Source organism: Nicotiana tomentosiformis, chromosome 1 (genome assembly GCF_000390325.3).
Source record: "Nicotiana tomentosiformis chromosome 1, ASM39032v3, whole genome shotgun sequence".
Taxonomy (NCBI): Eukaryota; Viridiplantae; Streptophyta; class Magnoliopsida; order Solanales; family Solanaceae; genus Nicotiana; species Nicotiana tomentosiformis.
The window spans coordinates 131,012,050-131,038,367 of record NC_090812.1 but is presented as its reverse complement, the minus strand read 5'-3'; the positions used below and the strand labels follow the sequence as shown (position 1 = coordinate 131,038,367).

Here is a 26,318-nt window from a genome sequence, read left to right as displayed (position 1 = left end):
TAGGTAAAACAACTGAAAGAAGGAACTGTAAATACTGAACTAAACATAGGAAGTAAAGTTATGAATACTCCCTCTTTTGAATGATGAACCACCTGTTTATCTGAATAAATAAACTGCGGCCTCGAGCCCAATATATATATATGTATATATGCACAAACTGCGGCCTCGGGCCCAAGTATATGTATACATAACAGCGGCCTCAGGCCCAAATACAGGTGTTCAACATTCACGGATTTAGAATTAGGAACTGAAAATCATACTACAATATATGATACTAAAATACTGAACCATACTAAGTTACATGATACTGGAATGCTGAATAGAACTAGACGAAGACATATATTTATAATAAATTGATTTGTCATAACTGAAACTCATAAGATATTGAACGATTATGAAACTATGCCATCTAGAGAATGGAAGTTCTACAACTATTCATTTAACTAAGGAATAATTATCTTCTAAGGAACTAATAACAGTCATAAAGAATGGGACGTAGGGAGAATCATAGACATTCCTAGGCGTAAAGAGAGTTAGCCTCACATACCTTAACTCTGGCCCTTTTTAAGAGTTTCATGATGTTCGTCGTCTCTTTCACGATAATCTATGGCAATATATATCAAGAGGAATCAATATTAGCGATAAGGCTCATGTTTTGGTAACATGGGAATTTATCAAACACTTTTTGGGCGTAAAGCCTCATAGCCCTCATTAATGGTGTTTTCCTCACCTAAATCTCATTCTACTACTTGTAGGTGGTTCTACAATCCCAAATAGATGTTACTAACACCATTTCTCATCGCGCAAATGATTATAACAATCTGAAGTCAACAACGCAAAATTCTAGCATAGTTCATTTTATTCCCTTTATCAAACCCATCTACTATTCTCCCACCACTCATCAATTTATAGTTATAAATGATTTGGGAGTACACGCATTACCTTTTTGAAGTTCAATCCTCTTGTATTAGAGTTCCAGGGTTTTGTTTTTCAATAATGGTCTCTCGACCGAATATCTAATGATTGGAAGGATTTATCCATGTTAATAAGGTGTTGGAGAATTGAAATTAACTTAGAATCATCGTTAGAACTTACCTTGGATGATAGAGGGACCTTGGGGAAGTTAGGTTCTTGAGAGCTTTCCTTTCTATAATAGGTTTTCTTGTTTGGGGTGTGGGGACGAGGTAGGGATTTTAAATAAGTGAATACGTCCCAAAATTGAGGAGGAAACAAAAGTAGCCCGGATAAACATTGTCGGCGCAGGGCATTATCAGAGGCACCAAAATAATAGTGCAAGGCATCATCAGAGGCGCCAAAACTATAGTGCCTTGCACTGTCAGGGGCGCTGAGGTTAGTGCCCTGGACAGTGCCTTAAACTGTCTATGGCCGTGAGTTTTCATGGCCTTGCACTATCTATGGTCGTGAGTTTTCATGTCCTTGCACTGTCTAAGGCTATAAGATGAACCTCCCATAAACTTTGTCGATTCTATCAAATATTATGCACCTCACTATCAGTCTTGATTACAAAACAACAGTTTACACCCATACTCATCCCGATAGGACTTCACATGTTAAAATGTCATATTAATACTTATTTAATGCATCCACAACTAATTTAGATTTATGGAGTGTTACATTATCTCACCCTTGGGATCATTCGTCCTCGAATGATTGTCCTGATTATAACTACGATTAACTCTGGAACTTAAATAGGACTGGTGGACACATGTGAACACTAAAATGTCATGAACATGTGCATACTAAACTGAATGAATACATGATTACTGAACTAGTGAGATGCTGAACTGAATAGGTACTATACTGAATGGCTACTAAACTGACTGAATACTGAAAGACACGGAGATTGTAATATAATGTCTGAATGAGAAGGTTAGTTACCTTCTACATTTTTCGCTTGCTCTTCAAAGAGATGGGGATATCTGGACTTCATGTCCTCTTCGACTTCCCACATAGCCTTTTCAACATTTTGATTCCTCTAATGCACTTTCACTGAAGCAATTTCCTTAGTTCGGAGCTTGAGGATTTGACGATCAAGGATAGCCACTGGAATTTCTTCGTAAGTTAGGATATCATTAACCCCTATAATCTCTGTAGGAACCACTAGAGAAGGGTCTCTCGTGAATTTCATCAACATAGACACATGAAACATTGGGTGTTCAATAGCTAATTCTTGTGGCAATTCTAACTCATAAGCCAGCTACCCCATCCTTCGCAAGATTCTATATGGCCCAATATAGCGGGGACTAAGCTTCCCCTTTTTCCTAAATCTCATAGGGCCTTTCATAGGCTAAACTTTCAGAAATACCCAATCATCAACTTGGAACTCTAAGTCTTTATGCCACACATCCGAATAGGACTTTTGGTGACTCTGAGCCGTCTTTAAATGCTCTTGAATCAACTTGACTTTCTCCATAGCCTGATAGACCAAATCGGGTCCTAACAACTCCGCTTCGCCAACTTTGAACCAACCAATTGGTAATCTACACCTTCGCCTATATAGAGCTTCGTACGGTGCTATCTTTATACTAGAGTGGTAGCTGTTATTATAAGCAAACTCAATGAGGGTTAGATGATCATCCCAATTACCTTTAAAATTGATAGCACACGCCCTCAACATTTCCTCAAGAGTCTTAATGGTGCGCTCTGCCTGGCCATCTATCTGAGGATGAAAAGTTGTGCTGAGGTTCACCCTTGTGCCCAATCCTTTCTGAAAGGATTTCCAAAAGCTCGTTGTGAACTGAGCACCACGATCTGAGATGATGGAAAAAGGAGTCCCATGCAATCAGACAATTTCCCGGATATACAACTTGGCATAATCCTCTGCTAAATTTGTAGTCTTCATTGGAAAGAAGTAAGCTGACTTGGTAAGTCGGTCTACAATCACCCAAATTGAATCATGCTCCCGAAACGAGCGAGGTACGCTTGTTATGAAGTCCATGTTTATCATCTCCCATTTCCAAATGGGAATTTCTATACTCTGAGCTAAAACACCAGACTTCTGGTGTTCGGCTTTCACCTGTTGACAATTTGGACACTTAGCCACAAAATCTGATACGTTCTGTTTCATGTCGTTCCACCAATAGATCTCCTTAAGAGTCTAATACATCTTTGTAGAACCTGGGTAGATAGAATACCTGGAATTGTGGGCTTCTGACATAATCAACTCTTTGAGCCCATCTATGTCTGGAACACATAGTCTTCCTCTGTATCTCAACATGAGCTAAGCGTCCCATAGAATGCTGACTGAGAGCATCCGCTACAACTTTTGTTTTCTCGTGATGATAGAGGATATCAACATCATAATCCTTGGGCAATTCGAGCCACCTTCTCTAATGAAGATTCGATTCTCTTTGCTTGAAGATGTATTGCAGACTCTTGTGATCTGTGAAAATATCAACATGCACTCCATACAAATAATGGCGCCAGATCTTTAGCGAAAATATCACCGCAGCTATCTCAAGATCATGAGTCAGATAATTCTTCTCGTGAGCCTTGAGTTGTCTCGATGCGTAGGCTGTGACTTTACCATGCTGCATTAACACACCCCCAAGACCAGCCCCTGAAGCATCACAATAAACAATGAACCCTTCGGTTCCTTCCGGTAGTGTCAAAACTTGCGCTGAAGTCAACCTCTTCTTTAACTCCTCAAAACTTTTCTCGCAAGTGTCCGACCACTGAAACTTGACCTTCTTCTGAGTTAATCTAGTCAAAGGGGATGAGATAGAGGAAAATACCTCTACGAAATGCCTGTAATAGCCTGCTAGACCCAAGAAACTTCTTATATCAGATACCGAGGTGGGTCTAGGCCAATTCTTCACCGCCTCTATTTTTTGAATGTCTACCTTTATGCCTTCGCCTGAGATGACATGGCCCAAAAACGCTACCGATTTCAACTAAAATTGACACTTAAAAAATTCCGCATATAACTTATGATCCTGCAATGTCTGCAACACAATTCTTAGATGTTCTGTATGGTCCATCTCCCTACGGGAATAAATCAAGATATCATCAATGAACACAATAACGAACAAATCAAGATAAGGATTGAATACCCTATTCATAAGGTCCATGAAAGCTGTTGGTGCATTCGTTAAACCAAACGACATTACAAAAAATTCAAAATGCCCATAACGAGTCCTGAAAGCTATTTTAGGAACATCACCTCCCTTAACCTTCCACTGATGGTACCCCGATCTGAGGTCAATCATGGAATAACACCGGGCACCCTGAAGTTGATTGAATAAATCATTTATTCTGGGAAGAGTTTCCTAGTTCTTGATGGTGACTTTATTCAACTGACGATAGTCAATGCACATGCTCAAAGACCCATCCTTCTTTCGGACAAAAAAGACCGGTGCACCCCAAGGTGAGACACTTGGACTTATAAATCCATTATCTAGAAGATCTTTCAACTGGACTTTTAGCTCTTTCAACTCTGCTGGAGACATTCTATAAGGCGGAATAGATATCAACTTAGTGCCGGGGAGTAGATCAATTCCATAGTCAATCTCTCTATCGGGAGGAGGGACTCCAGGAAGATCTTCGGGAAATACTTCTAGGAACTTATATATAATTATTACTGATTGGAGAGTGGGAATCTGAGCATCTGCCTCCCTAACTCGAACCAGGTGATAGATATACCCTTTAGAAATCATCTTTCTGGCTTTTAGGTAGAAATAAACCTATCCTTAGGTGCTACTGTATCCCCCTTCCATTCTAAGACTGGCTCACTAGGAAATTCAAAACTTACTATTTTTGTTCTACAACCCACTGTGGCGTAACAAGACTTTAACCATTCCATGCCTATGATTACGTCGAAGTCTACCATCTCCAATTCTACTAAGTCTGCTACAGGAAGGCGATGATACACCTTGATTGGACATCCCCTATAGATACATCTAGCTATAACTAATTCTCCAACTGGAGTGGACACTTCAAAGGGTTCATATAACTTTTTTGGTTCTATCCCAAATTTCTTAGCAAGATATGGGGTTACATAAGATAGGGTGGACCCCGGATCCATAAGAGCATAAACATCAAAGGTGAAGACTGTTAGCATGCCTGTGACAACATTTCCACGAGCCTCTATATCTTGACGGCCTGCTAGCACATACAAGCGATTTCGACTACTGCCCGTATTACCGGGCATTCCGGAACCACGTCCTTGTTGGGCTTGAGAGTTCTGAGGGGTTGCTGAATTAGTGGACCGAGCTACATTGCCTCCATTATTTTGCCTTACTGATGGACAATCCCTCAAGAAGTAGCCCTACTGACCGCAACCAAAGCAACCATTTGTTCTTGAACGATACACCCCTGGTTGCCTCTTACCGCATGTGTTGCAAACATGGAAACCAAGGACTCTGTAGTCCACACTAGCCTGTGACTGTGAGCTTGTTGCTTTCAAATTCTGGTTTTGCCTGCTACTTTGTTCTGGTTTTTCTTGTTAAACTTGGACCACTGAACTGGTGCACTAGCTGAAGATGGAGCAGGTCCTGATTTTGATTTCTTGAAGAACTGGCGATTGCCACCTGCTTGAGATCCCCCATGGCTGAAATTTCCGGCAGACTTAGCTCTCTTGCTAACTTCCCGGTCCTTCTCTCTCTTTAGTCGCTCTTCTTCCTTCAACCTGTTTTCGTTCCCTTGAACAAAGGCAACCATCTTGGTAATGGTCATGTCATTGTTCTGAGCAGCTATATTAGCATCAGCAAACAAATCATCTGAAATCCCCAACACAAACCGCCTAACTCTGGTCCTCATATCACGTACCATTTTCGTATCATAATTGGCCAGAGAGACGAACTTGAGGTAGTACTCATTCACACTCATCTCATTCTGTTTGAGTCTCTCAAACTCTAAAGCCTTAGCTTCCAAGACCTCAATGGGTAAAAAATGCTCAAGCAACGCATCTACAAACTCCTTCCAAGTCACAGAAGCCACATCTTCCCCACGAGACACTTTCCATGTTTCATACCAAGTGTTAGCAACATCCTTCAGCTGGTACGCAGCAAGCTCTGCTGCCTCAGTGTCTGTAGCATGCATCGCTCGAAATATCTTTTGAACATCATGAATGAAATTTTGCGAATCTTTATCCTTTTTGGACCCTGTGAAAATTGGAGGTTTCATGTTCAAGAATTCCCTGGACCTGGAACTACCCGTCTCATCAACAACACTTGTTCCCTGCCTTTGAGCCTGAGTAGCAACAATTTGGGTAAGCAACTGGATAGCTCCCCTAACATCCATGTCTGAAGCATTAGGCACTGAGCTCGATGCAACTCCCTAGGCTGGAGTGACCTCCTCCTGAGCAGCATTAGCCGTAGCCCCCGGCTAGTAGCTGAGGCCCTCGTGGTATACTTTCCTTTTGTAGGAATTTTCAGAAATACGTAAGCCGCACGAGTTAGGAGGATTCCTGGAAGCATAACTCTAACTGCACGATCTAGAGTATAAAAGAAATGAAACAATCGTATATGTCTTGGTGGGCAGTTATTAAATGTGTGGCGCGCACATACACATAAAGGTGACCCCACTGGACACAGATTCATAGGCTACCTAGGAATCTTGTACCAAAGCTCTGATACCAAGCTTTGTCATGCCCCGAATCATGGCCTGGGCGTAACATGTCACTCGGTGCCTGACTGCATGTGACCGAGCGAACCAACTAGATGACTGGATCAACATGTGGTGTAACTGTAAGCTAGATATAAATATACACCTTGTTGATCTACTAAAGAGTCTGACTGAAATATCATAAATTCGAAAAATACTGAAAAGTTTGCAAGTGTACATGAGTAGCCGACAAGGCTAGCACATAAAAGCCTGAAACATCTGACTAACTGAACTATAGTCTACGATGCCTCTAAGAATACTGAAATACTAACTGTTTACCGAGACAAGGTCTCGGCATACCTTACTAACTGAAATACTATAAAGACTGAAGACTGAAAAAAAGGATAATGCCCCAAAAGGCTGGGGCTCGCCAATATCTTATACGAGCTGTACTAGCAAGCAGAATCGTAAACCTGCAAATTGTTACCTACATCGCGAGATTCAGGCCCCGGGCCAAAAAGGACGTTATTACATTTGAATTGCACTGGTATGTAAAACAACTGAAAGAAGGAACTGTAAATACTGAAACTGAAACTAATAACTGATAATTGATAACTATACTAAACATAGGAAGTAAGGTTATGAAAACTCTCTCTTCTGAATGATGAACCACCTATTTATCAAAATAAATAAACTGCGGCCTATATATATATATATATATATATATATATGTGTGTGTGTGTGTGTGTGTGTGCGCGCGCGCGCGCACAAACTGGGGCCTCGGGCCCAAGTATACGTATACATAACTGCAGCCTCAGACCCAAAAATGCATAAAGCATAAACTGCAACCTCAGGCCCAAAGATGCGTAAAGCATAAACTGCGGCCTCAGGCCCAAATACAGGTGTTCAACATTCAGGGATTTAGAATCAGGTACTAAAATTCATACTGCGATACATGATACTAAAATACTGAACCATACTGAGTTACATGATACTGGAATGCTAAATAGAACTAGACTGAGACATGTATTTATAATAAATTGATTTGTCATAACTCAAACTCATATAATATTGAACGATTATGAAGTTAAGCCATCTAGAGAATAGAAGTTCCACAACTATTCATGAAACTGAGGCATAATTATCTTCTGAGGAACTCGTAACAGTCATAAAGAATGGGATGTAGGGAGAATCAAAGACATTCCCAAGCGTAAAGAGAGTTAGCCTCACATACCTTAACTCTGACCCTTTTTAAGAGTATCACAGTGTTGGTCGTCTCTTTCACGATAATCTATGGCAATATATAATCAATATTAGCGATAAGGCTCATGTTTTGGTAACTTAAAAATTTATCAAACACTATTTAAGCGTAAAGCCTCATAGCCCTCACTAATGGCATTTTTTTCACCTAATTATCATTCTACTACTTCTAGGTAATTCTACAATCTCAAATAGATGTAACTAACAATATATTTCATCACGCAAATGATTATAACAATCTGAAGTCAACAACGCAAAACCCTAGCATAGTTCATTTGATTCCCTTTATCAAACATATCTACTATTTTCCCAACACTCGTCAATTCATAGTTATAAATTATTTGGGAGTAGAAGCATTACCTTTTTTAAGTTCATCCTCTTGAATTTGAGTTCTAGGATTTCTTTTCTCAATAATGGTGTCTCGATTGAATATCTAATGATTGGAAGGATTTACCCATGTTAATAAGGTGTTGGAGAATTAAAATTAACTTAGAAACATCGTTAGAACTTACCTTGGATGATGGAGTGACCTTAGGGAAGTTAGGTTCTTGATAGCTTTCCTTTCTAGAGTAAGTTTTTGTGTTTGGGGTGTGGGGGACGAAGTAGGGCTTTTAAATAAGTGAACACGTCCCAAAATTTAGGAGGAAATAAAAGTAGCTCAGATAAATATCGCCGGCACAGGACATCATCAGAGATGCCAAAATAACAGTGCTAGGCGCCATTTGCACTGTTAGGGGCACTGAGGTTAATTCCCTGGACACTGCCTTGCACTATCAGGGGCGCTAAGGTTAATGATTTGGACAGTGCTTTGCATAGTCTATGGCCATAAGTTTTCATTGCCTTGCACTGTCTATGGTCATGAGTTTTCATGGCCTTGCACTTTCTAAGACTATAAGACGGACCTCCCATAATCTTAGTCGATTCTATCAAATCTTATGCACCTCACTATCGGTCTTGATTCCAAAACAACAGTTTCCATTCAACTCATGCTGATAGGACTTCACGTGTTAAAAGGCCACATTAATACTCATTTAATGCATCCATAACTAATTCAGATTTATAGAGTGTTACATTAATATTTTGAAATGCTTGCATTAAAGGAAAATGATTGAGGAGTTCGAAACAATTAAGGAAATCAAATCCTAAAAGAATTTTTTTCCTTAACCAAAATATTCTAGGACTTGGAACATTAATTGGGAAGATATTTTGGCCAACTCTACATCTATATAAAGCACATATTCAGTCTTGGCTATAGAAATCTAGGTGAGAAGGTGCTCATGGAGATTCGATCTGCTCAACTAAAGAACCTATTCTAGAAGACAAAATTGCTAAAGTTCTTTAGTAGTTTAGGTTGAGTCAATTGATTAGAATTGTAACATATTTGCTTTTGAGAAGAGTAATAATAGGTCAGAATAGAAATATTGAGTTTATGTATTCGCTTCCTAGACTAGAGTTAGTTTGGAAAGAGGTAGCTACAATTTAGTAATTGTCGGCGAATTAAAAGTACTAGAGTTAGTTTCTTTAGTTATAGAGTTGTAACTTAATACTGCTCATTGAAGTTAGTGGAGTTTTGAAGAAAATCCTACTGGGGTAGGTCATAGTTTTTACCCCCTTGAACAAGGAGGTTTTCTACGTAAAAATTGCTATATTATTTATATTCTGCGCTTTATTTTCCGTTTTTATCTATTTGTTTAGTTCAAAGAACGAGGTTCTTTGAAATTGCAAAAATTGAGCAAGAAACAATTAAACCTCCCTTCTTATGTCTAAGTGAACTCTAAATTAACAAAAACTTAACCTATGTTAGCCTAAATCTAAATTCTCAGCAAAAACATCCACACGTGACTCCTTATGGAATATGCTTCGGAAATTTCATACGAGAAGAAGCATTGTCTCTGTTAGATTAGTTAGTGTTTGATGGAAGAATTTGAGAATAGGTTGTTTTGCCCCTCATTGAAAAAAGTAAGAAGTGTTTAAAAGCACTTCTTTGTCTTATATACTTTAAATATTTTAAAGGATATTTTGGAGAGAAATTAGAAATTTGACTATATTTTTAATAGTCAAGATTGGGCACTTGGGGAAATTGGGCTTTGGGCCTATTAAGTAATCCGAAATTAATTTTTAGTCACCTATTATTTTATTAAATAATTTAAAATATTTTTAAATTAAATTTCAAAAAACATTTTTAATAGTTTTCTTTTTTAAATTTAAAAAGGTGACTATTGGTTTTAAAAGGTGCCTATTATGAAAAGACGAGTCTGTTAATTCCAACAGACTCCTACATGTATTATAAATACCCATATCATCTCCAAAACGAAATCAATTGAAACTTTCCATCTCTTTCTCTTCTAGTTATTTTCTATAATTTATAAATATTCTATTCTTGTGAAAAATTCGAGTTAATTATTGAAACTCGAATTTCAGAAGCTTTGTAAAATTCTGGCGGAATTCTGCTATTATCTATGCAGCAACAACGTGGGAAGCTTAAATTCCTTAAGGACAGTGATTACACTATCGAAGCCAGATTATTTCATCCCATTATTTTTTCTAACAATCTTAAGAAATTTAATCAACACTACAATGGAGGCTTCTAGTAGTAATTGTGGTTTCAACAAGATGTTCGAAGTGTTCGAACTGGATCAATTTGATGGTTCGAATTTTACCCGTTGAAAAGAAAAATTGTTGTTCTTTCTCACGGAGTTGAGAATAGCATATCTGCTAAGTTCTGATCTTCCTGCAATGCCAGAATCTACTGCTCAAGATTCTGACAAAATTAAGGCGGCATGCAAAAAATATGAAGATGATGAGGTGCGCTGTAGTGGTTTTATTTTAAGCTCACTTTCTGATCATTTATATGATTTATTTCCCTCCTCTCAAATCACCACAAGAAATATGGAAAGCCTTGGAACAGAAATATACTGCTGTGAAACAAGGAACGAACAAATTCCTTGTTATAAAATTTTTTGAATTTCAAATGGTAGATGGGAAATCTTTCGTGGAACAGGTTGATGAGTTGCTTGTCTTGATATCTAGACTCAAAGTTTTTAAAGCTGATGTTTCAAAATCTCTTCAAGTGGTTGTTGTACTAGCAAAATTACCAGCCACTTGGAATGACTATAGGAAGAAATTATTACATTCTTCCGAAGACTTTAATGTGAACTAGTTGACAAAGGATATTTGAATTGAAGAAGAGACACAGAAGCGTGAAAATAAATATATTGTGGAAACTAGTTCAAAGGTGAATTATGCTGAGTCTAGTAAGGCAAACAATTCTGGAAAATTTGAAAACAAGACTGGAAAGAAGAGAAAGTTTGAGGTTGCTCCAAAGGAAATTCTTCTAACATTAAGAAAGGTCTGTGTTATACTTGTGAAAAAATGGGCCATTTTAAGAGAGATTGCAAATTTTGTAAGAGATAGAAAAAGGAAGAAAATTGCTGGACAGAAGAGAGTAAATAATGTTGAACAACAACAAACTTCTTCTTTGGATATCGTTGCAATGGTTTCTGTCTTTGCTAATTTGAATCTGAGTATGATGACCGAATGCAACGCGGCAGCAACTATGAATTTTGCAGATTGGTGGTATGATTCCGGTGCTACAGTTCATGTATGCAATGCCAAGAGTTTCTTCAAACATTATGAAGTTGCAACAAGTGATGAAAAGGTTTTATTGGGAAATCATGACATCGCCAAGGTCTTTGGAAAAGGAACAGTTGAACTATAATTCACTTCGGGAAAGAAGTTGATTTTAATGAATGTTCATCATGTATCTGATGTTAGGAAGAATTTAATTTCTGCACGTTTATTAAGTAAGAAAGGCCTCAAAACTGTTATAGAGGCAGAAAAGATTATTTTCTCTAATAATGATGTATTTGTAGGACAAGGATACTCTTGTGAGGGCATGATCAAATTAAGTATTAATAAAGTTAAAGTTTTTGCTTATATGATCGAGTCATCTATTAATTTATTGCATGCTAGACTTTCACATGTTAATTTTCGGTATGTTAAGTTTATGTCTAAAAAATAATTAATTCCTATTGTTGAGAATAATGATAAAAAATGTGAAATATGCATACAAGCTAAGATGACTAAGAAATCCTTTCCAAAGAATGAAAGAACAAGTAATTTACTTGAACTTGTGCATTCCAATATATGTGAATTGAATTGTCATTTAACTAGAGGTAGAAATAGATACTTTATTACTTTTATAGATGATCATTCTAGATATACACATATTTACTTAATGAAAACAAAAGATCAAGCATTTGATATTTTTAAGAGTTGCAAAGCATTAGTTGAAAATTAATTGGAAAAGAAAATTAAAATCCTATGTAGTGATCGAGGAAGCGAGCATCCTTCCAATGAATTCTCTGTATTTTGTGAAGAAAATGGTTTGATTCACCAAGGTAGTGCATCGTATACCCCAAAACAAAATGGTCTTGCTGAAATAAAAAATAGAATATTGGTAGATATAGTTAATGCCATGCTTTAACATGCAAAGTTACAAATGAATTTGTGGGGGGGGGGGGGGGAGGGGAGCTTTGTTAACGGCTTGTTTTGTGCACAATAGAGTACCTTCAAAGAAATTTAATGTTTCACCATATGAATCATGGAAAGAAGAAATACTAACTTAAATTTCTTAAGGGTATGGGGCTGTTTAGCCTATTATAGAATTCAAGATCCTAAAAGAACTAAGTTAGGACCTACAGGAATTAAAAGCATATTTGTAGGATATGCCGAGAACTCAAAGGCATACAGATTATTGGACATTGAGTCTAAATATATTGTGGAATATAAAGATGTTGAGTTCTTGGAAATAAAGTTTATTGATGATTCTAATAATTCATATGAGGATACAAAAATTACTAAACAAGATGGTAATGCTTCAAACATTGGTGATAACGTAGTAACTCAAGAATATTGTGCAGAACCTAGGTCTTCTTCTAACAATAAGAAAGGCAAATGGTACATGGGTATTGACAGATTTACCTTCTAATACTAAACCTATTGGGTGTAAATGGAGTTTTAGAAGAAAATACAATACTGATGGTTCTCTACAAACTTTTAAAGCTAGACTAGTAGTCAAAGAATTTAGACAAAAGGTAGGAGTAGATTATTTTGACACATATGCTCCTGTGGCCAGGATTACCTCGATAAGATTATTGTTCACTTTGGCATCACTATATAATCTAGTCCATGAAATGGATGTTAAGACAACATTCTTAAATGGTGATCTTGATGAAGAATTTTATATGCAGCAACCCGAAGGCTTTGTGCTTCTTGGAAACGAGAAAAACGTTTGTAAATTAGTTATGTCCTTGTATGGATTAAAATAAGCTCCAAAATAATGGCATGAAAAATTTGATAGTGTTATATTATCAAATGGTTTTAAACATAACAGAGCAGATAAATGCATTTATTTCAAATTCACAAAGGATTATGGAGTGATAGTATGTTTTTATGTTGATGACATGCTAATCATAGGAACTAAGATGCAAGGCATAAATGAAACTAAGAATTATTTAACTTCTCAAATTAAAATGAAGGATTTGGGAGAAGTTGATACTATTTAGGTGTTAAAGTTAAAAGACATAGTGAGGGTTTTGACAAGGTTCGTTCCAAATTTAATCATTTGGGTATTAAAGAATTTAATACTCCATTTGATGCTTCTATAAAGATAGTGGTTAACACCGGAAGATCTGTTAGTTAATTAGAGTATGCTAGTGCAATTAGTAGTTTAATTTATGCTTTGAACTGCACTAGGCTAGATATTGCTTTTGCGGTTTGTAAATTGTGAAGATATACTCATAATCAAAGTGGTGATCACTAGAAAGGTAAAGTGAGAATAGTTGGTTATCTGAAAAGGACAAAAACTTTTGCCTTGTATTATAACAGATTTCCTTCAGTATTAGAAGGATATTGTGATGCTAGTTGGATAACTAGTATTGGTGATAACAAGTCAATGTCTGGGTAGATATTCACTTTAGGTGGATGAGTAATTTTATGGGCTTCTAAGAAACAGACGTGTATTACTCATTCCACAATGGAATATGAGTTTATTGCTTTAATAGCAACGGGAAGAGAGGCAGAATGGCTGACAAATCTATTATTAGCTATAGAGTTGTTGCCACAACCAATTCCAATTATTCTCTTGCACTGTGATAGTGAAGCAACTATATCTAAGACATTTAGCAAAATATACAATGGAAGATCTAGACATATTTCTTTGATACATGAGTACATAAGACAACTAACTTCGGATGAAATTATTACTGTTGTGTACATCAAGTCTAAATATAACCTTGGTGTAACGACTCGGCCGGTCGTTTTGAGTATTGTAGCCCCGTTTCTGTAATGACCCAAAAGGTCATCTTATGTTTTAGAACTCGAATATGCGCTCTTAAGCCTTAAAAATCTCATTTTTACCCTCCTCGATTTAAGTGCGCGGTCCGGACAGGTTTCCGAAAAGCTTTTATGTTGAAAACTAATGAAAATAAGAATTTTTACCTTAAAGGTTGATTTTAGTTGACTTCGGTCAATAATTTTTGTAAACGGGCCCGGATCCGTATTTTGACGGTCCCGGTGAATCCGTATCGATTTATGGGACCTGGGCGTATGCCCAGAATCAAATTCAGAGGTCCCTAGCTTGAGTTATGAATTTTTGATGAAACTTAAAAGTCTAAAAATTAATTATTTTTAAGAATTGATTGATTCTTGGCATTATTAGTGCCGGGTCCGTATTCTACTTTCGAAGCCCGGTACAGGTTCATTATGATATTTAAGACTTGTCTGTCAAATTTGGTGAGAAACGAAGTTGGTTTGACATGATTCGGACGTCCAGTTGAGAAAATAGAAATTTTAAAGTGTTCTTGAGAATTTCATTCGATTTGGTGCTAAATTCGGAGTTCTAGGTATTATTTTGGCGATTTGATCGCGCGAGCAAGTTCGTATGATGTTTTTAGACTTGTGTTCATGTTTGGTTTGGAGCCCCGAAGGCTCGGGTGAGTTTCGGATAGGCCACGGGATGTTTTGAACTTTGGAAATCTGGTTTTTCTGCAGAGTCTGTGTTCTGGCATGTCCTTCTTCGCGTTCGCGAAGGTACTCTCACGAACGCAAAGAGTAAACTGGGCAGCTGAGGATTTCTTCTTCGCGAACGTGAAGGCTTGGTCACGAACATGAAGCGATGGGGGCGTGACCCTTCGCGAACGCGACAAGCCCATCGCAAATGCGTAGCGTTAGGCACTGGGGAGGGGCAGATAGCTTTTTCTTCAGCGCAAACGTGATCATTGTCTCGCAAATGCGAAGGCTTGGCAGCCCATACACTTCGCGAATGCGACAGTGCTCTCGCGAATGCGATGAACACTGTTGCCTAGCACTTAACAGAACCCAAAAACGGGATATAAGCCAAAAACTCATTTTTCTCAAAAGCCAAACGGTGAGAGGCAATTTTTCAAGAGTCATTTCTTTCCCAAATTGTTAGTAAGTGATTCTAAACCATTTTCTTTCAATTACCCATTACATTTCTTGATTTTTCAATCTAAAATCTAGAGTTTTCATGGTAAAATTAGGGGTTAGGGTAGAAACTAGGGATTTCGGGAATTTGGGGATTTAGACCTCAATTTGAGGTCGGATTCCAAAACTAATTACATATTCGGGCTTGGGGGTGAATGGGTAAAAGGATTTTGATCCGAACCTCGGGTTTTGACCAAGTGGGCCCGAGGTCAATTTTTCGACTCTTTGGAGGAAAATTTGGAAAATTTAATTTATGCAATATAAATTGATTCCTTTATCAATATTTCATATTATTGAGTCATTTTTGAATAGATACTAAAGGTTTGGAGGTGAATTCCAAAGGAAAAGCTATGATTGAGAATTAAGTGGCCTTCGGAGCGAGGTAAGTGTTTGGTCTAACCCTGACTTGAGGGAATTAGGAACCTTAGATTACTTGCTAAGTGAAATCCATGTGAGCGGCGTATATGTGAGGTGACGAGTACTTATTCGCTGCCAAATTTATGTATTTTTTTCATGCTTCACTGTTTTTCTTATATTGTCTTTTCCTTTGTCAAATTGCTACGTGTTATGCTAGTATTGTTCAATTTATCGTTCTTATCATGTTTACGAATTTTCTAGTAATAATTGAGTTTTTATTTCAAAGTTTAGATTGATATTATAGAACCAAATATTGAAATAAGGTTTGTACTTGTTATTCTATCTCCCTGTTGTTATTTATGCATTGCATTATGGTAAGGGAGAGTGTTAATGTACGAAGGGTAATGTCGTGCCATATTGTGAGTGTTAACGCACGAAGGGTAATGCCGTGCCATATTGTGAGTGTTAATGCACGAAGGGTGATGCTGTGCCATATTGTGAGTATTAATGCACGAAGGGTGATGCCTTGCCATGATATGAGAGTAAAAGCACGAAGGGTGATGCCGTGCCGTTTCTATTAATTTTATGGTGAGATTGAGAGTAAAAGTACGAAGGGTGATGCCGTGCATTTTTCCTTACTATATTCGCTATTCCTATTGATTCATGGTATATTAACTGCTCCGGTGATTATTCTGTTGTAGTTCTTTATCTTGTATTCCCCTCAGTATGTTTCCCCTCCTGACATTTCCTGTTTAGTTCTTCATTTCTGTTTTTTGCGTATACACTGTTAAATTGTACATGTTAATTTGTAGGTGCCTTGCCTTAGCCTCGTCACTACTTCGTCGAGGTTAGGATCGACACCTACCAGTACATGGGGTAGGTTGTTCTGATGCTGCACTATGTACTTTCTGTGCAGATTTTGATACCGGCTCAGGTTGATTGAGATTTGCTACTGGTCTGCTGTCTGGAGACTCAAGGTAGATCTGTTGGCGTTCAAAGACCTTGAAGTCCCCGTCTATCTTTTATGTCCTACTATTTTCTTTTATTCAGACAGTTGTATTTCATTCAGACTATTACTTGTAGTAAATTCTAGAATGCTCGTGAATTGTGACTCCAGATCCGGGTGATAGTAATTAATACAGTTTTATGATATCCCGCACTTATTATATTTCATCTTAGTTAGTTATTGTTATTTACTGAATGGAAATAAGGAATTGGTTTAATGATTTTCTAACGTTGGCTTTCCTAGCAAGTGAAATATTAGGTGCCATCACGGTTCCGTCGGTGGAAAATTTTGGGTCGTGACAGTTGGTATCAGAGCACTAGGTTGCCTATGTCTCACGATTCACGAGCAAGCTTAGTAGAGTCTAAAGGATCGGTACGGAGATGATAGTGCTTATCTTCTAGAGGCTATGAAGTTTAGGAACAAGTTTCACTTATATTCTTCTCTCCCGTGCGATTTTGCTTTCTCAATACTGATTGAACTCTTCTACTCTTATTCTCTCGCAGATGGTGAGAACATGTACCGTTTCCTCAGCTGAGCAGCAGCCAGAGCCTCCAGTGACAGCTCCTACGCGGGGCAGAGGTCGAGGCTGAGGCCGTGCTAGAAGCCGAGGCAGGGGCACGGCTCAGCCTAGGGCCCGAGAAGCAGCCCCAGCAGTGGAGCCTCAGATAGAGCTTGACGAGGAGGTTCCAGCCCAAACTGTTCCTGCCGGACCAGCTCAGGTTCCGGAGGGGTTCATTGCTACCCCAGTACTTCCGGACGCTTTGGTCCGTTTCGTGGGCCTTATGGAGAGTGTGGCCCAGACTGGCGCATTTCCCATGGCACCAGCAGTCTCTCAGGCTGGAGGAGGAGCCCAGACTCCCACTACTCCCGCTCTGGAGTAGATAGCTCCCCAGTATCAGGCTCCAGCAGCTCAGCCAGTCAGATTAGTTCAGCCGATTATTGCGGCACAGGTCGGATATGTGCCAGCTATGTCTTCTGAGGTTTTATGGAGATTGGACAGGTTTACTAAGCTCTTTCCTGTTCACTTCAGTGGTGCTCCTTCAGAGGATCCCCAGGAGTATCGTGACAGCTGTCACAAGGTTCTACGGAACATGGGTATAGTGGAGACCAATGGGGTTGATTTTGCTGCATTTTAGATGACTAGTTCTGCCAAGAAATGGTGGAGAGATTACTTGTTGACCAGACCAACTGGGTCGCCTGCTCTTACTTTGGACCAGTTCTCTCAGCTCTTCATAGAGAAGTTTCTGCCTATCACATTTCTTGTGCCTCCAGTTTGAGCGTCGCCGTCAGTTTGAGCATCTCCAGCAGGGCAGTATGACTGTTACTCAGTATGAGACCCGTTTTGTGGATTTGGCTCGTCATGCCATTCTTCTGCTTCCCACCGAGAGAGAGAGAGGGTGGGGAGGTTTATTGATGGACTTGCTCAGCCTATCAGATTGCAAATGGCTAAGAAGACTGGGAGTGAGATTTCTTTTCAGGCGGCTGCTAATGTCGCCAGACGAGTCGAGATGGTTCTTACTCAGGGAGGTCAGGGGTCTGACAAGAGGCCTCATCATTCCGATGAGTTCAGCGGTGCCTCATCTAGAGGCAGGAGTACTTTTGGTAGAGGCCATCCTTCCAGACCGTTTCATTCAGCGCTCCAAGCATCCCACGGTGCCTCAGGTGGTCGTGGCCCTCAGATGCATTATTCCGACCAGCTAGCCTACAGTGCACCACTAGCTCCTATTAGTGCACCTCCACTCCAGAGTTATCAGGGTGGTTATTCAGGTCGACGGGGTCAGTTTCAGGGTCAGCAATCACAGCAGCCGAGGTTATGTTATACTTGTGGTGATCCGAGGCACATTGCTAGATTTTTCCCTCGGGCAACGGGCAGCTTACAGCATCAGAGTTCTCGTGCCATGGTTCTGGCACCAGTTACTGCTTCACCTGCTCAGCCAGCCAGAGGCAGGGGTCAGGCAGCCAGAGGTAGGGGCCAGACAATTAGAGGTAGAGGTCAGGCCATTAGAGGTAGAGACCAGCCAGCTAGAGGCCATCACAGGGACGTAGTTCAGGGTGGTGGGGCCCAGCTCCGGTGTTATGCATTCCCAGCTAGGCCTAAGACTGAGTCATCTGACGCTGTTATCACAAGTACTGTTTCAGTTTGCAGTAGAGATGCTTCAGTTCTATTTGATCCAAGATCTACTTACTCCTATGCGTCATCCTATTTTGCTTCCTATTTGGTTGTGCCCCGTGATTCTTTGAGTGCTCCTGTGTATGTGTCCACACAAGCGGGAGATGCTATTGTTGTAGATCATGTTTATCGTTCGTGTGTGGTCACCGTTGGGAGTCTTGAGACTCGTGTAGATCTTTTACTTCTCGACATGGTTGATTTTGATGTCATATTGGGTATAGATTGGCTTTCACCTTATCATGCTATATTAGATTGTCATGCCAAGATAGTGACCTTAGCCTTCCAGGGGTTGCCTCGATTAGAGTGGAGAGGGAATCTTAGCCATTCTGCTAGCAGGGTTATCTCTTATGTGAAGGCTCGGCATATGGTCGAGAAGGGGTGTCTAGCTTATTTGGCTTATGTTCGCGATTCTAGTGCGGAGGTTCCTTCCATAGATTCGATGCCGGTTATTCGTGAGTTTCTAGAGGTGTTTCCTGTAGACCTATCGGGGAAGCTGCCCGACAGGGATATTGATTTCTGCATTGATTTGTCTTCGGGCACTCAGCCTATTTCCATTCTGCCATATAACATGGCCCCGCCAGAGTTGAAAGAATTGAAGGAGTAGTTGCAAGATTTGCTGGATAAGGGCTTTATTAGACCTAGTGTCTCCCCCTGGGGTGCACCTATGTTGTTTGTGAAAAAGAAAAATGGATCGATGAGGATGTATATAGATTATAGGCAGTTGAACAAAGTCACCACCAAGAACAAATATCCATTGCCGATGATTGGTGATTTATTTGATCAGCTTCAGGGTGCCAGGGTGTTTTCAAAGATTGATTTGAGATCTGGCTACCATCAATTGAGGATTAGGGCATCCGATGTTCCTAAGACAGCTTTTCGGACTCGGTATGGGCATTATGAGTTTCTAGTGATGTCATTTGGGCTGACAAATGCCCCAGCATTCATGGATTTGATGAACCGGGTGTTCAAATCCTACTTGGACTCCTTTGTGGTTGTGTTTATTGATGATATCTTAATCTACTCCCACAGTCAAGAGGAGCATGAGCAGCACCTTCGGATCGTTCTTCAGACTCTGAAAGACAGCCAGTTATATGCTAAGTTCTCAAAATACGAGTTTTGTTTGAGTTCAGTTGCTTTTTTGGGTCACGTTGTATCAACAGAGGGTATTCAGGTGTATCCTAAGAAGATTGAGGCACTCCAGAACTAGCCTAGACACACATCAGCTACAGAGATCCATAGTTTCCTGGGTTTGGCGAGCTATTACCGTCGATTTGTGGAGGGGTTTTCATCCATAGCAGCCCCGCTGACCAGATTGTCCCAGAAGGGTGCCCCATTCAGATAGTCAGACGAGTGTGAAGCGATCTTTCAGAAGCTCAAGACAGCTTTGACTACGGCACCAGTATTGGTATTACCCACAGGTTCAGGATCTTATACAGTATATTGTGACGCATCTCGTATTGGTCTGGGTGCAGTATTGATGCAGGGTGGCAAGGTTATTACATATGCTTCACGGCAGTTAAAGGTTCACGAGAAGAATTACCCTGTTCATGATCTAGAGCTGGCAGCCATTGTTCACGCGCTGAAGATTTGGAGGCACTATCTTTACAGCGTGCCATGTAAGGTATTCACAAATCACCGGAGCTTGCAATATTTGTTCAAGCAGAAGGAACTCAATTTGAGGCAGAGGAGGTGGCTGGAGCTATTGAAAGACTATGATATTACCATATTGTATCATCCCATGAAGGCCAATGAGGTGGCCGATGCTTTGAGTAGAAAGTCAGTCAGTATGGGTAGCCTTCATATATTCCAGTTGGTGAGAGACCGCTTGCATCGGATGTTCAGGCCTTGGCCAACCAGTTCGTGAGGTTAGATGTTTCTGAGCCCAGCTATGTTCTAGCTTGTACAGTTGCTTGGTCTTCTTTATTTGAGCGCATCAGAGATCGGCAGGATGAAGATCCTCATTTACTTGTCCTTAGAGACATAGTGTGGCACGGTGGTGCCAAGCAGGTTACTATTGGAGATGATGGAGTTTTGAGGATGCAGGGTCGTATTTGTGTGCCTAATGTGGATGGACTTTGTGAGTTGATCCTTGAGGAGTCCCACAGTTCCCGGTATTCTATTCATCCGGGCGCTGCCAAGATGTATCAGGACTTGAGGCAGCATTATTGGTGGAGGTGAATGAAGAAGAACATAATTGCCTATGTAGCTCGGTGCCTAAATTGCCAGCAGGTAAAGTGTGAGCATCAGAGACCTGGTGGTTTACTTCAGAGGTTAGATATTCCTGAGTGGAAGTGGGAGCGTATCACTATGGACTTTGTTGTTGGACTCCCACGGACTCAGAGGAAGTTCGATGTAGTTTGGGTCATTGTGGACCGGCTAACTAAGTCAGCGCATTTCATTCCTGTGGCAGTTACCTATTCCTCAGAGCGGTTGGTAGAGATTTATATTCGTGAGATCGTCCGTCTTCACGATGTGCCCGTGTCTATCATTTTTGATCGAGGTACGCAATTTACCTCGCACTTTTGGAGGGCAGTTCAGCGTGAGTTGGGTACGCGGGTTGAGTTGAGCACAACATTTCATCCTCGGATGGATGAACAGTCTGAGCGTACTATTCCGATCTTGGAGGATATGCTCCACGCTTGTGTTATAGACTTCGGAGGATCATGGGATCAGTTCTTGCCCCTTGCAGAGTTCGCCTACAACAACAGCTACTAGTCGAGCATTTAGATGGCTCCCTATGAGGCATTATATGGTAGACCGTGTCCGTCGCCAGTTGGGTGGTTCGAGCCGGGAGAGGCTCGGTTGTTGGGCACACACTTAGTACAGGATGTCGTGGATAAGGTCAAGCTTATTCAGGATCGACTTCGCACAGCTCAGTCCGAGCAGAAGAGTTATGCCGACCGTAGAGTTTGTGATGTTGCATTCATGGTCGGAGAGAGAGTGTTACTTCGGGTATCACCCATGAAGGGTGTAATGAGGTTCAGAAAGAAGGGCAAGTTGAGCCCTAGGTATATTGGACCTTTTGAGATTCTTGAGAGAGTGGGAGAAGTGGCTTACATGCTTGCGTTACCACCTAGTTTGGCAGCTGTTCATCCGGTATTCCATGTGTCCATGCTTCGAAAGTCTCACGGCGATCCGTCCCATGTGTTAGATTTCAGCTCTGTCCAGTTGGACAAGGATTTGACATACGAGGAGAAGCCGGTGGCAATTCTAGCCCGGCAAGTTCGCTAGTTGAGATCAAAGAGTTACCCTTCAGTTTGAGTGCAGTGGAGAGGTGAGCCTATTAGGGCAGCTACTTGGGAATCCGAGTCCGATATGCGGAGTAGATATCCCAACCTTTTCACCAGCCCAGGTACTTTTCTATGTCCGTTCGAGGACAAACAGTTGTTTTAGAGGTGGAGAATATGATGACCCAAAGGTCATCTTATGTTTTAGAACTCGAATTTGCCCTCTTAACCTTAAAAATCTCATTTTTACCCTCCTCGATTTGCGTGCGCGATCCGGCAGGTTTTCGGAAAGCTTTTAGGTTGAAAACTAATGAAAATAAGAATTTTTGCCTTAAAAGTTGATTTTAGTTGACTTTGGTCAACATTTTTGGTAAACGGGCCCAAATTCATGTTTTGACGGTCTCGGTGGGTCCGTATCAAATTATGGGACCTGGGCGTATGCCCAGAATCGAATTCGAAGGTCTCTAGCTTGAGTTATGAATTTTTGATGAAAATTAAAAGTCTGAAAATTAATTGTTCTTAAGAATTGATTGATGCTTGGCATTGTCAGTGTCGGGTCCGTGTTCTGGTTACGGAGCCCGGTACAGGTTGATTATGGTATTTAAGACTTGTTTGTGAAATATGGTGAGAAACAGAGTTGGTTTGATGTGATTCAGACGTCCATTTGAGAAAATAAAAATTTTAAAGTGTTCTTGAGAATTTCATTCGATTTGGTGCTAAATTCAGAGTTCTAGGTGTTATTTTGGCGATTTGATCGCGCGAGCAAGTTCATATGATGTTTTTAGACTTGTGTTCATGTTTGGTTTGGAGTGAGTTTCGGATGGGCTACAGGAAGTTTTGGACTTTGAAAATCTTTTTTTTCTGCAGAGTCTGTGTTCTGGCATTTCCTTCTTCGCGTTCGCGAAGGTACTCTCGCGAACGCGAAGAGTAAACTGGGCAGCTGAGGATTTCTTCTTCACGAACGCAAAGTGATGGGGGCGTTACCCATCGCAAACACGACAAGCCCATCGCGAACGCGTAGCGTTAGGCACTGGGGAGGGGCAGACAGCTTTTTCTTCAGCGCGAACGCGAACAATGACTCGCGAACGCGAAGGCCATGGAAGGGTAGCCTACGCGAACGCGATCACTGTCTCGCGAACGCGAAGGCTTGGTAGCGCATACACTTCGCGAATGCGACAGTGCTCTCACGAACGCGATGAACACTGTCGCCCAACACTTAACAGAACCCAAAAACGGGATTTTAGCCAAAAACTCATTTTTCTCAAAAACCAAACGGTGAGAGGCGATTTTTCAAGAGTCATTTCTTCCCCAAATTGTTGGTAAGTGATTCTAAACCATTTTCTTTCAATTACCCATTACATTTCTTGAATTTGCAACCTAAAATCTAGAGTTTTCATGGTAGAATTAGCGGTTAGGGTAGAAACTAGGGATTTCGGGAATTTGGGAATTTAGACCTCAATTTGAGGTCGGATTCCAAAACAAATTACATATTCGGGCTCGGGGGTGAATGGGTAAAAGGATTTTGGTCCAAACCTCGGGTTTTGACCAAGCGGGCCCGGAGTCGATTTTTCGACTCTTTGGAGGAAAATTTGGAAAATTTAATTTATGCAATATAATTGATTCCTTTAGCAATATTTGATATTATTGAGTCATTTTTGAGTAGATACGAGTAGTTTGGAGGTGAATTCCAAAGGAAAAGCTGTGATTGAGAATTAAGTGGCCTTCGGAGCGAGGTAAGTGTTGTGTCTAACCCTGACTTGAGGGAATTAGGAACCTTAGATTACTTGCTAAGTGAAATCCATGTGAGTGGCGTATATGTGAGGTGACGAGTACTTATTCGCCGCCAAATTTATGTATTCTTTTCATATTTCACTATTTTTCTTATATTGTCTTTTCCTTTGTCAAATTGCTACGTGTTATGCTAGTATTGTTCAATTAATCGTTCTTATCATGTTTACGAATTTTCTAGTGATAATTGAGTTTTTATTTCAAAGTTGAGATTGATATTATGGAACCAAATATTGAAGAAAGGTTTGTACTTGTTATTCTATCTCCCTGTTATTATTTATGCATTGCATTATGGTAAGGGAGAGTGTTAATGCACAAAGGTGATGTCATGCCATATTATGAGTATTAATACACGAAGGGTGATTCCGTGCCATATTATGAGTGTTAATGCACGAAGGGTGATGTCGTGCCATATTGTGAGTGTTAATGCACGAAGCGTGATGCCGTGCCATGATATAAGAGTAAAAGCACGAAGGGTGATGCCGTGCCGTTTCTATTAATTTTATGGTGAGATTGAGAGTAAAAGCACGAAGGGTGATGTCGTGCATTTTTCCTTACTGTATTCACTATTCCTGTTGATTCATGGTATATTGACTACTCCGGTGATCATTTTGTTGTAGTTCTTTATCTTGTATTCCCCTCAGTATGTTTCCCCTCCCGACATTTTCTGTTTAGTTCTTCATTTTTGTTATTTGCGTATACACTATTAAATTGTGCAGGTTGATTTGTAGGTGCCTTGCCTTAGCCTCGTCACTACTTCGTCGAGGTTAGGCTCGACACTTACCAGTACATGGGGTCGGTTGTACTGATGCTGCACTCTGCACTTTGTATGCAGATTTTGATACCGGCTCAGGTTGATCGACATTTGCTACTGGTCTGCTGTCCGAAGACTCAAGGTAGATCTGTCTGTGTTCACAGACCTTGAATTCTCCGTCTATCTTTTATGTCCTTCTATTTTTGTTCATTCTGACAGTTGTATTTCTTTCAGACTATTACTTGTAGTAAATTCTAGAATGCTCGTGAAATGTGACTCCAGATCCGGGTGGTAGTAATTAATACAGTTTTACGATATCCCGCACTTATTATATTTCATCTTAGTTAGTTATTGTTATTTACTGAATGGAAATAAGGAATTGGTTTAACGATTTTCTAACGTTCGCTTGCCTAGCAAGTGAAATGTTAGGCGCCATCACGGTCCCGTCGGTGGGTAATTTCGGGTCGTGACAGTTCCCCCATTTATTATTTATTCTATGCTCATTTATTGTTATGTGACTTGTCAGGGTGGTTTGTTGTGTTCCGGGGATGTTTCGATATGAATTGGGACACTTAGTCCTAAGGTAGGAAGCCTAAATTGAAAGAGTTAATCGGATATTGACATATATGTAAATGACTCTGTAATGGAGTTTTGATGGTTCCAAAAGCTCTGTATGGAGATTTTGGACTTAGGAGTGTGACCGAATATTAACTAAGAGGCTCGTAGGTGATTTTGGCTTGAATTGGCGAAAGTTTGAAAAGTTGAAGTTTGGAGAGTTGAGAAATTTGACCGAGAGTTGACTTTGTTGTTACTGGGCTCAGATTTTGTTTACGGAAGTTAGAATATGTACTTTGTGTCATTTATGACTTGTGTGCAAATTTTGAGGTCAATCCGAGTTGGTTTGATAGGTTTCGGCATCGATTGTAGAAGTTGGAAATTATTAGTTTCAATAGGCTTGAATTTTGGTGCGATTCATGTTTTTAACGTTGTTTGAAGTCATTTGAGGCCTACAATATGTTTGTATCGTGTTTTAGGACATGTTGGTATGTTTGGTGTAGGTACGAGGGACCTCGGGTGGATTTCGGATGGTTAAAGGATTGGAATTTAGACTTAGAAGACTGTTGATTTTATGTGTTACGGTTTCCTTCCTCGCGATCGCGAGGATAGGTCCGCGATCGCGAAGGGTCTTTGAGGATGGTTGGATTTTTTTCTCTTCGCCTTTGCAAAGAGAGGGACACGATCATGGAAGTTGAGCAACTTGTTCTTCACGAACGCGAGAGTGGATCGTGTACACGTCTAAGGAAGTGAGGCAGCTGGGAAGGTACACGATGTTCTTCGCGTTCGGGAGTGGTGGATCGCGATCCCATAAGATTGGGAAGGTGGTTATCTGCATTCGCAACTGGGTTCACGCGATCACGAAAAAGGATTTGTGAGCTGGTCAGAGTTGTTCTATGCGATCGCGATTGTTGGTCCACGATCACGAAAGCCAATAACTGGGCAGCAGAGATAAATTTCAAAAACGAGGTTTTGACCCCATTTTTCATATTTTGAGCTAGAGACCTCGGATTTGGGTAATTCTTAAGGGGATTTTCAAGGATTTGATTGGGGTAAGTGATTCTAACTCAGTTTTGGTAGTTATACATGAATCCATCATTATTTTTGTCATTTAATTAGTGATTTGCATTA

The 26,318-nt window shown here is 40.2% G+C and overlaps 2 protein-coding genes across 2 annotated transcripts; both read right to left on the bottom strand.

Moving 5' to 3' along the window:
• Positions 1–4,687: 4,687 nt before the first annotated feature.
• On the bottom strand, positions 4,688–5,170 carry LOC138909694 (uncharacterized). Its single transcript, XM_070200906.1, has one exon. It carries the CDS (start codon positions 5,168–5,170, stop codon positions 4,688–4,690), a length of 483 nt encoding a protein of 160 aa, XP_070057007.1.
• Positions 5,171–5,421: 251 nt separating this feature from the next.
• Positions 5,422–6,261, bottom strand: LOC138909687 (uncharacterized). The gene has a single exon (XM_070200900.1). The coding sequence runs from the start codon at positions 6,259–6,261 to the stop codon at positions 5,422–5,424; it is 840 nt and encodes a 279-aa protein (XP_070057001.1).
• Positions 6,262–26,318: the final 20,057 nt, after the last annotated feature.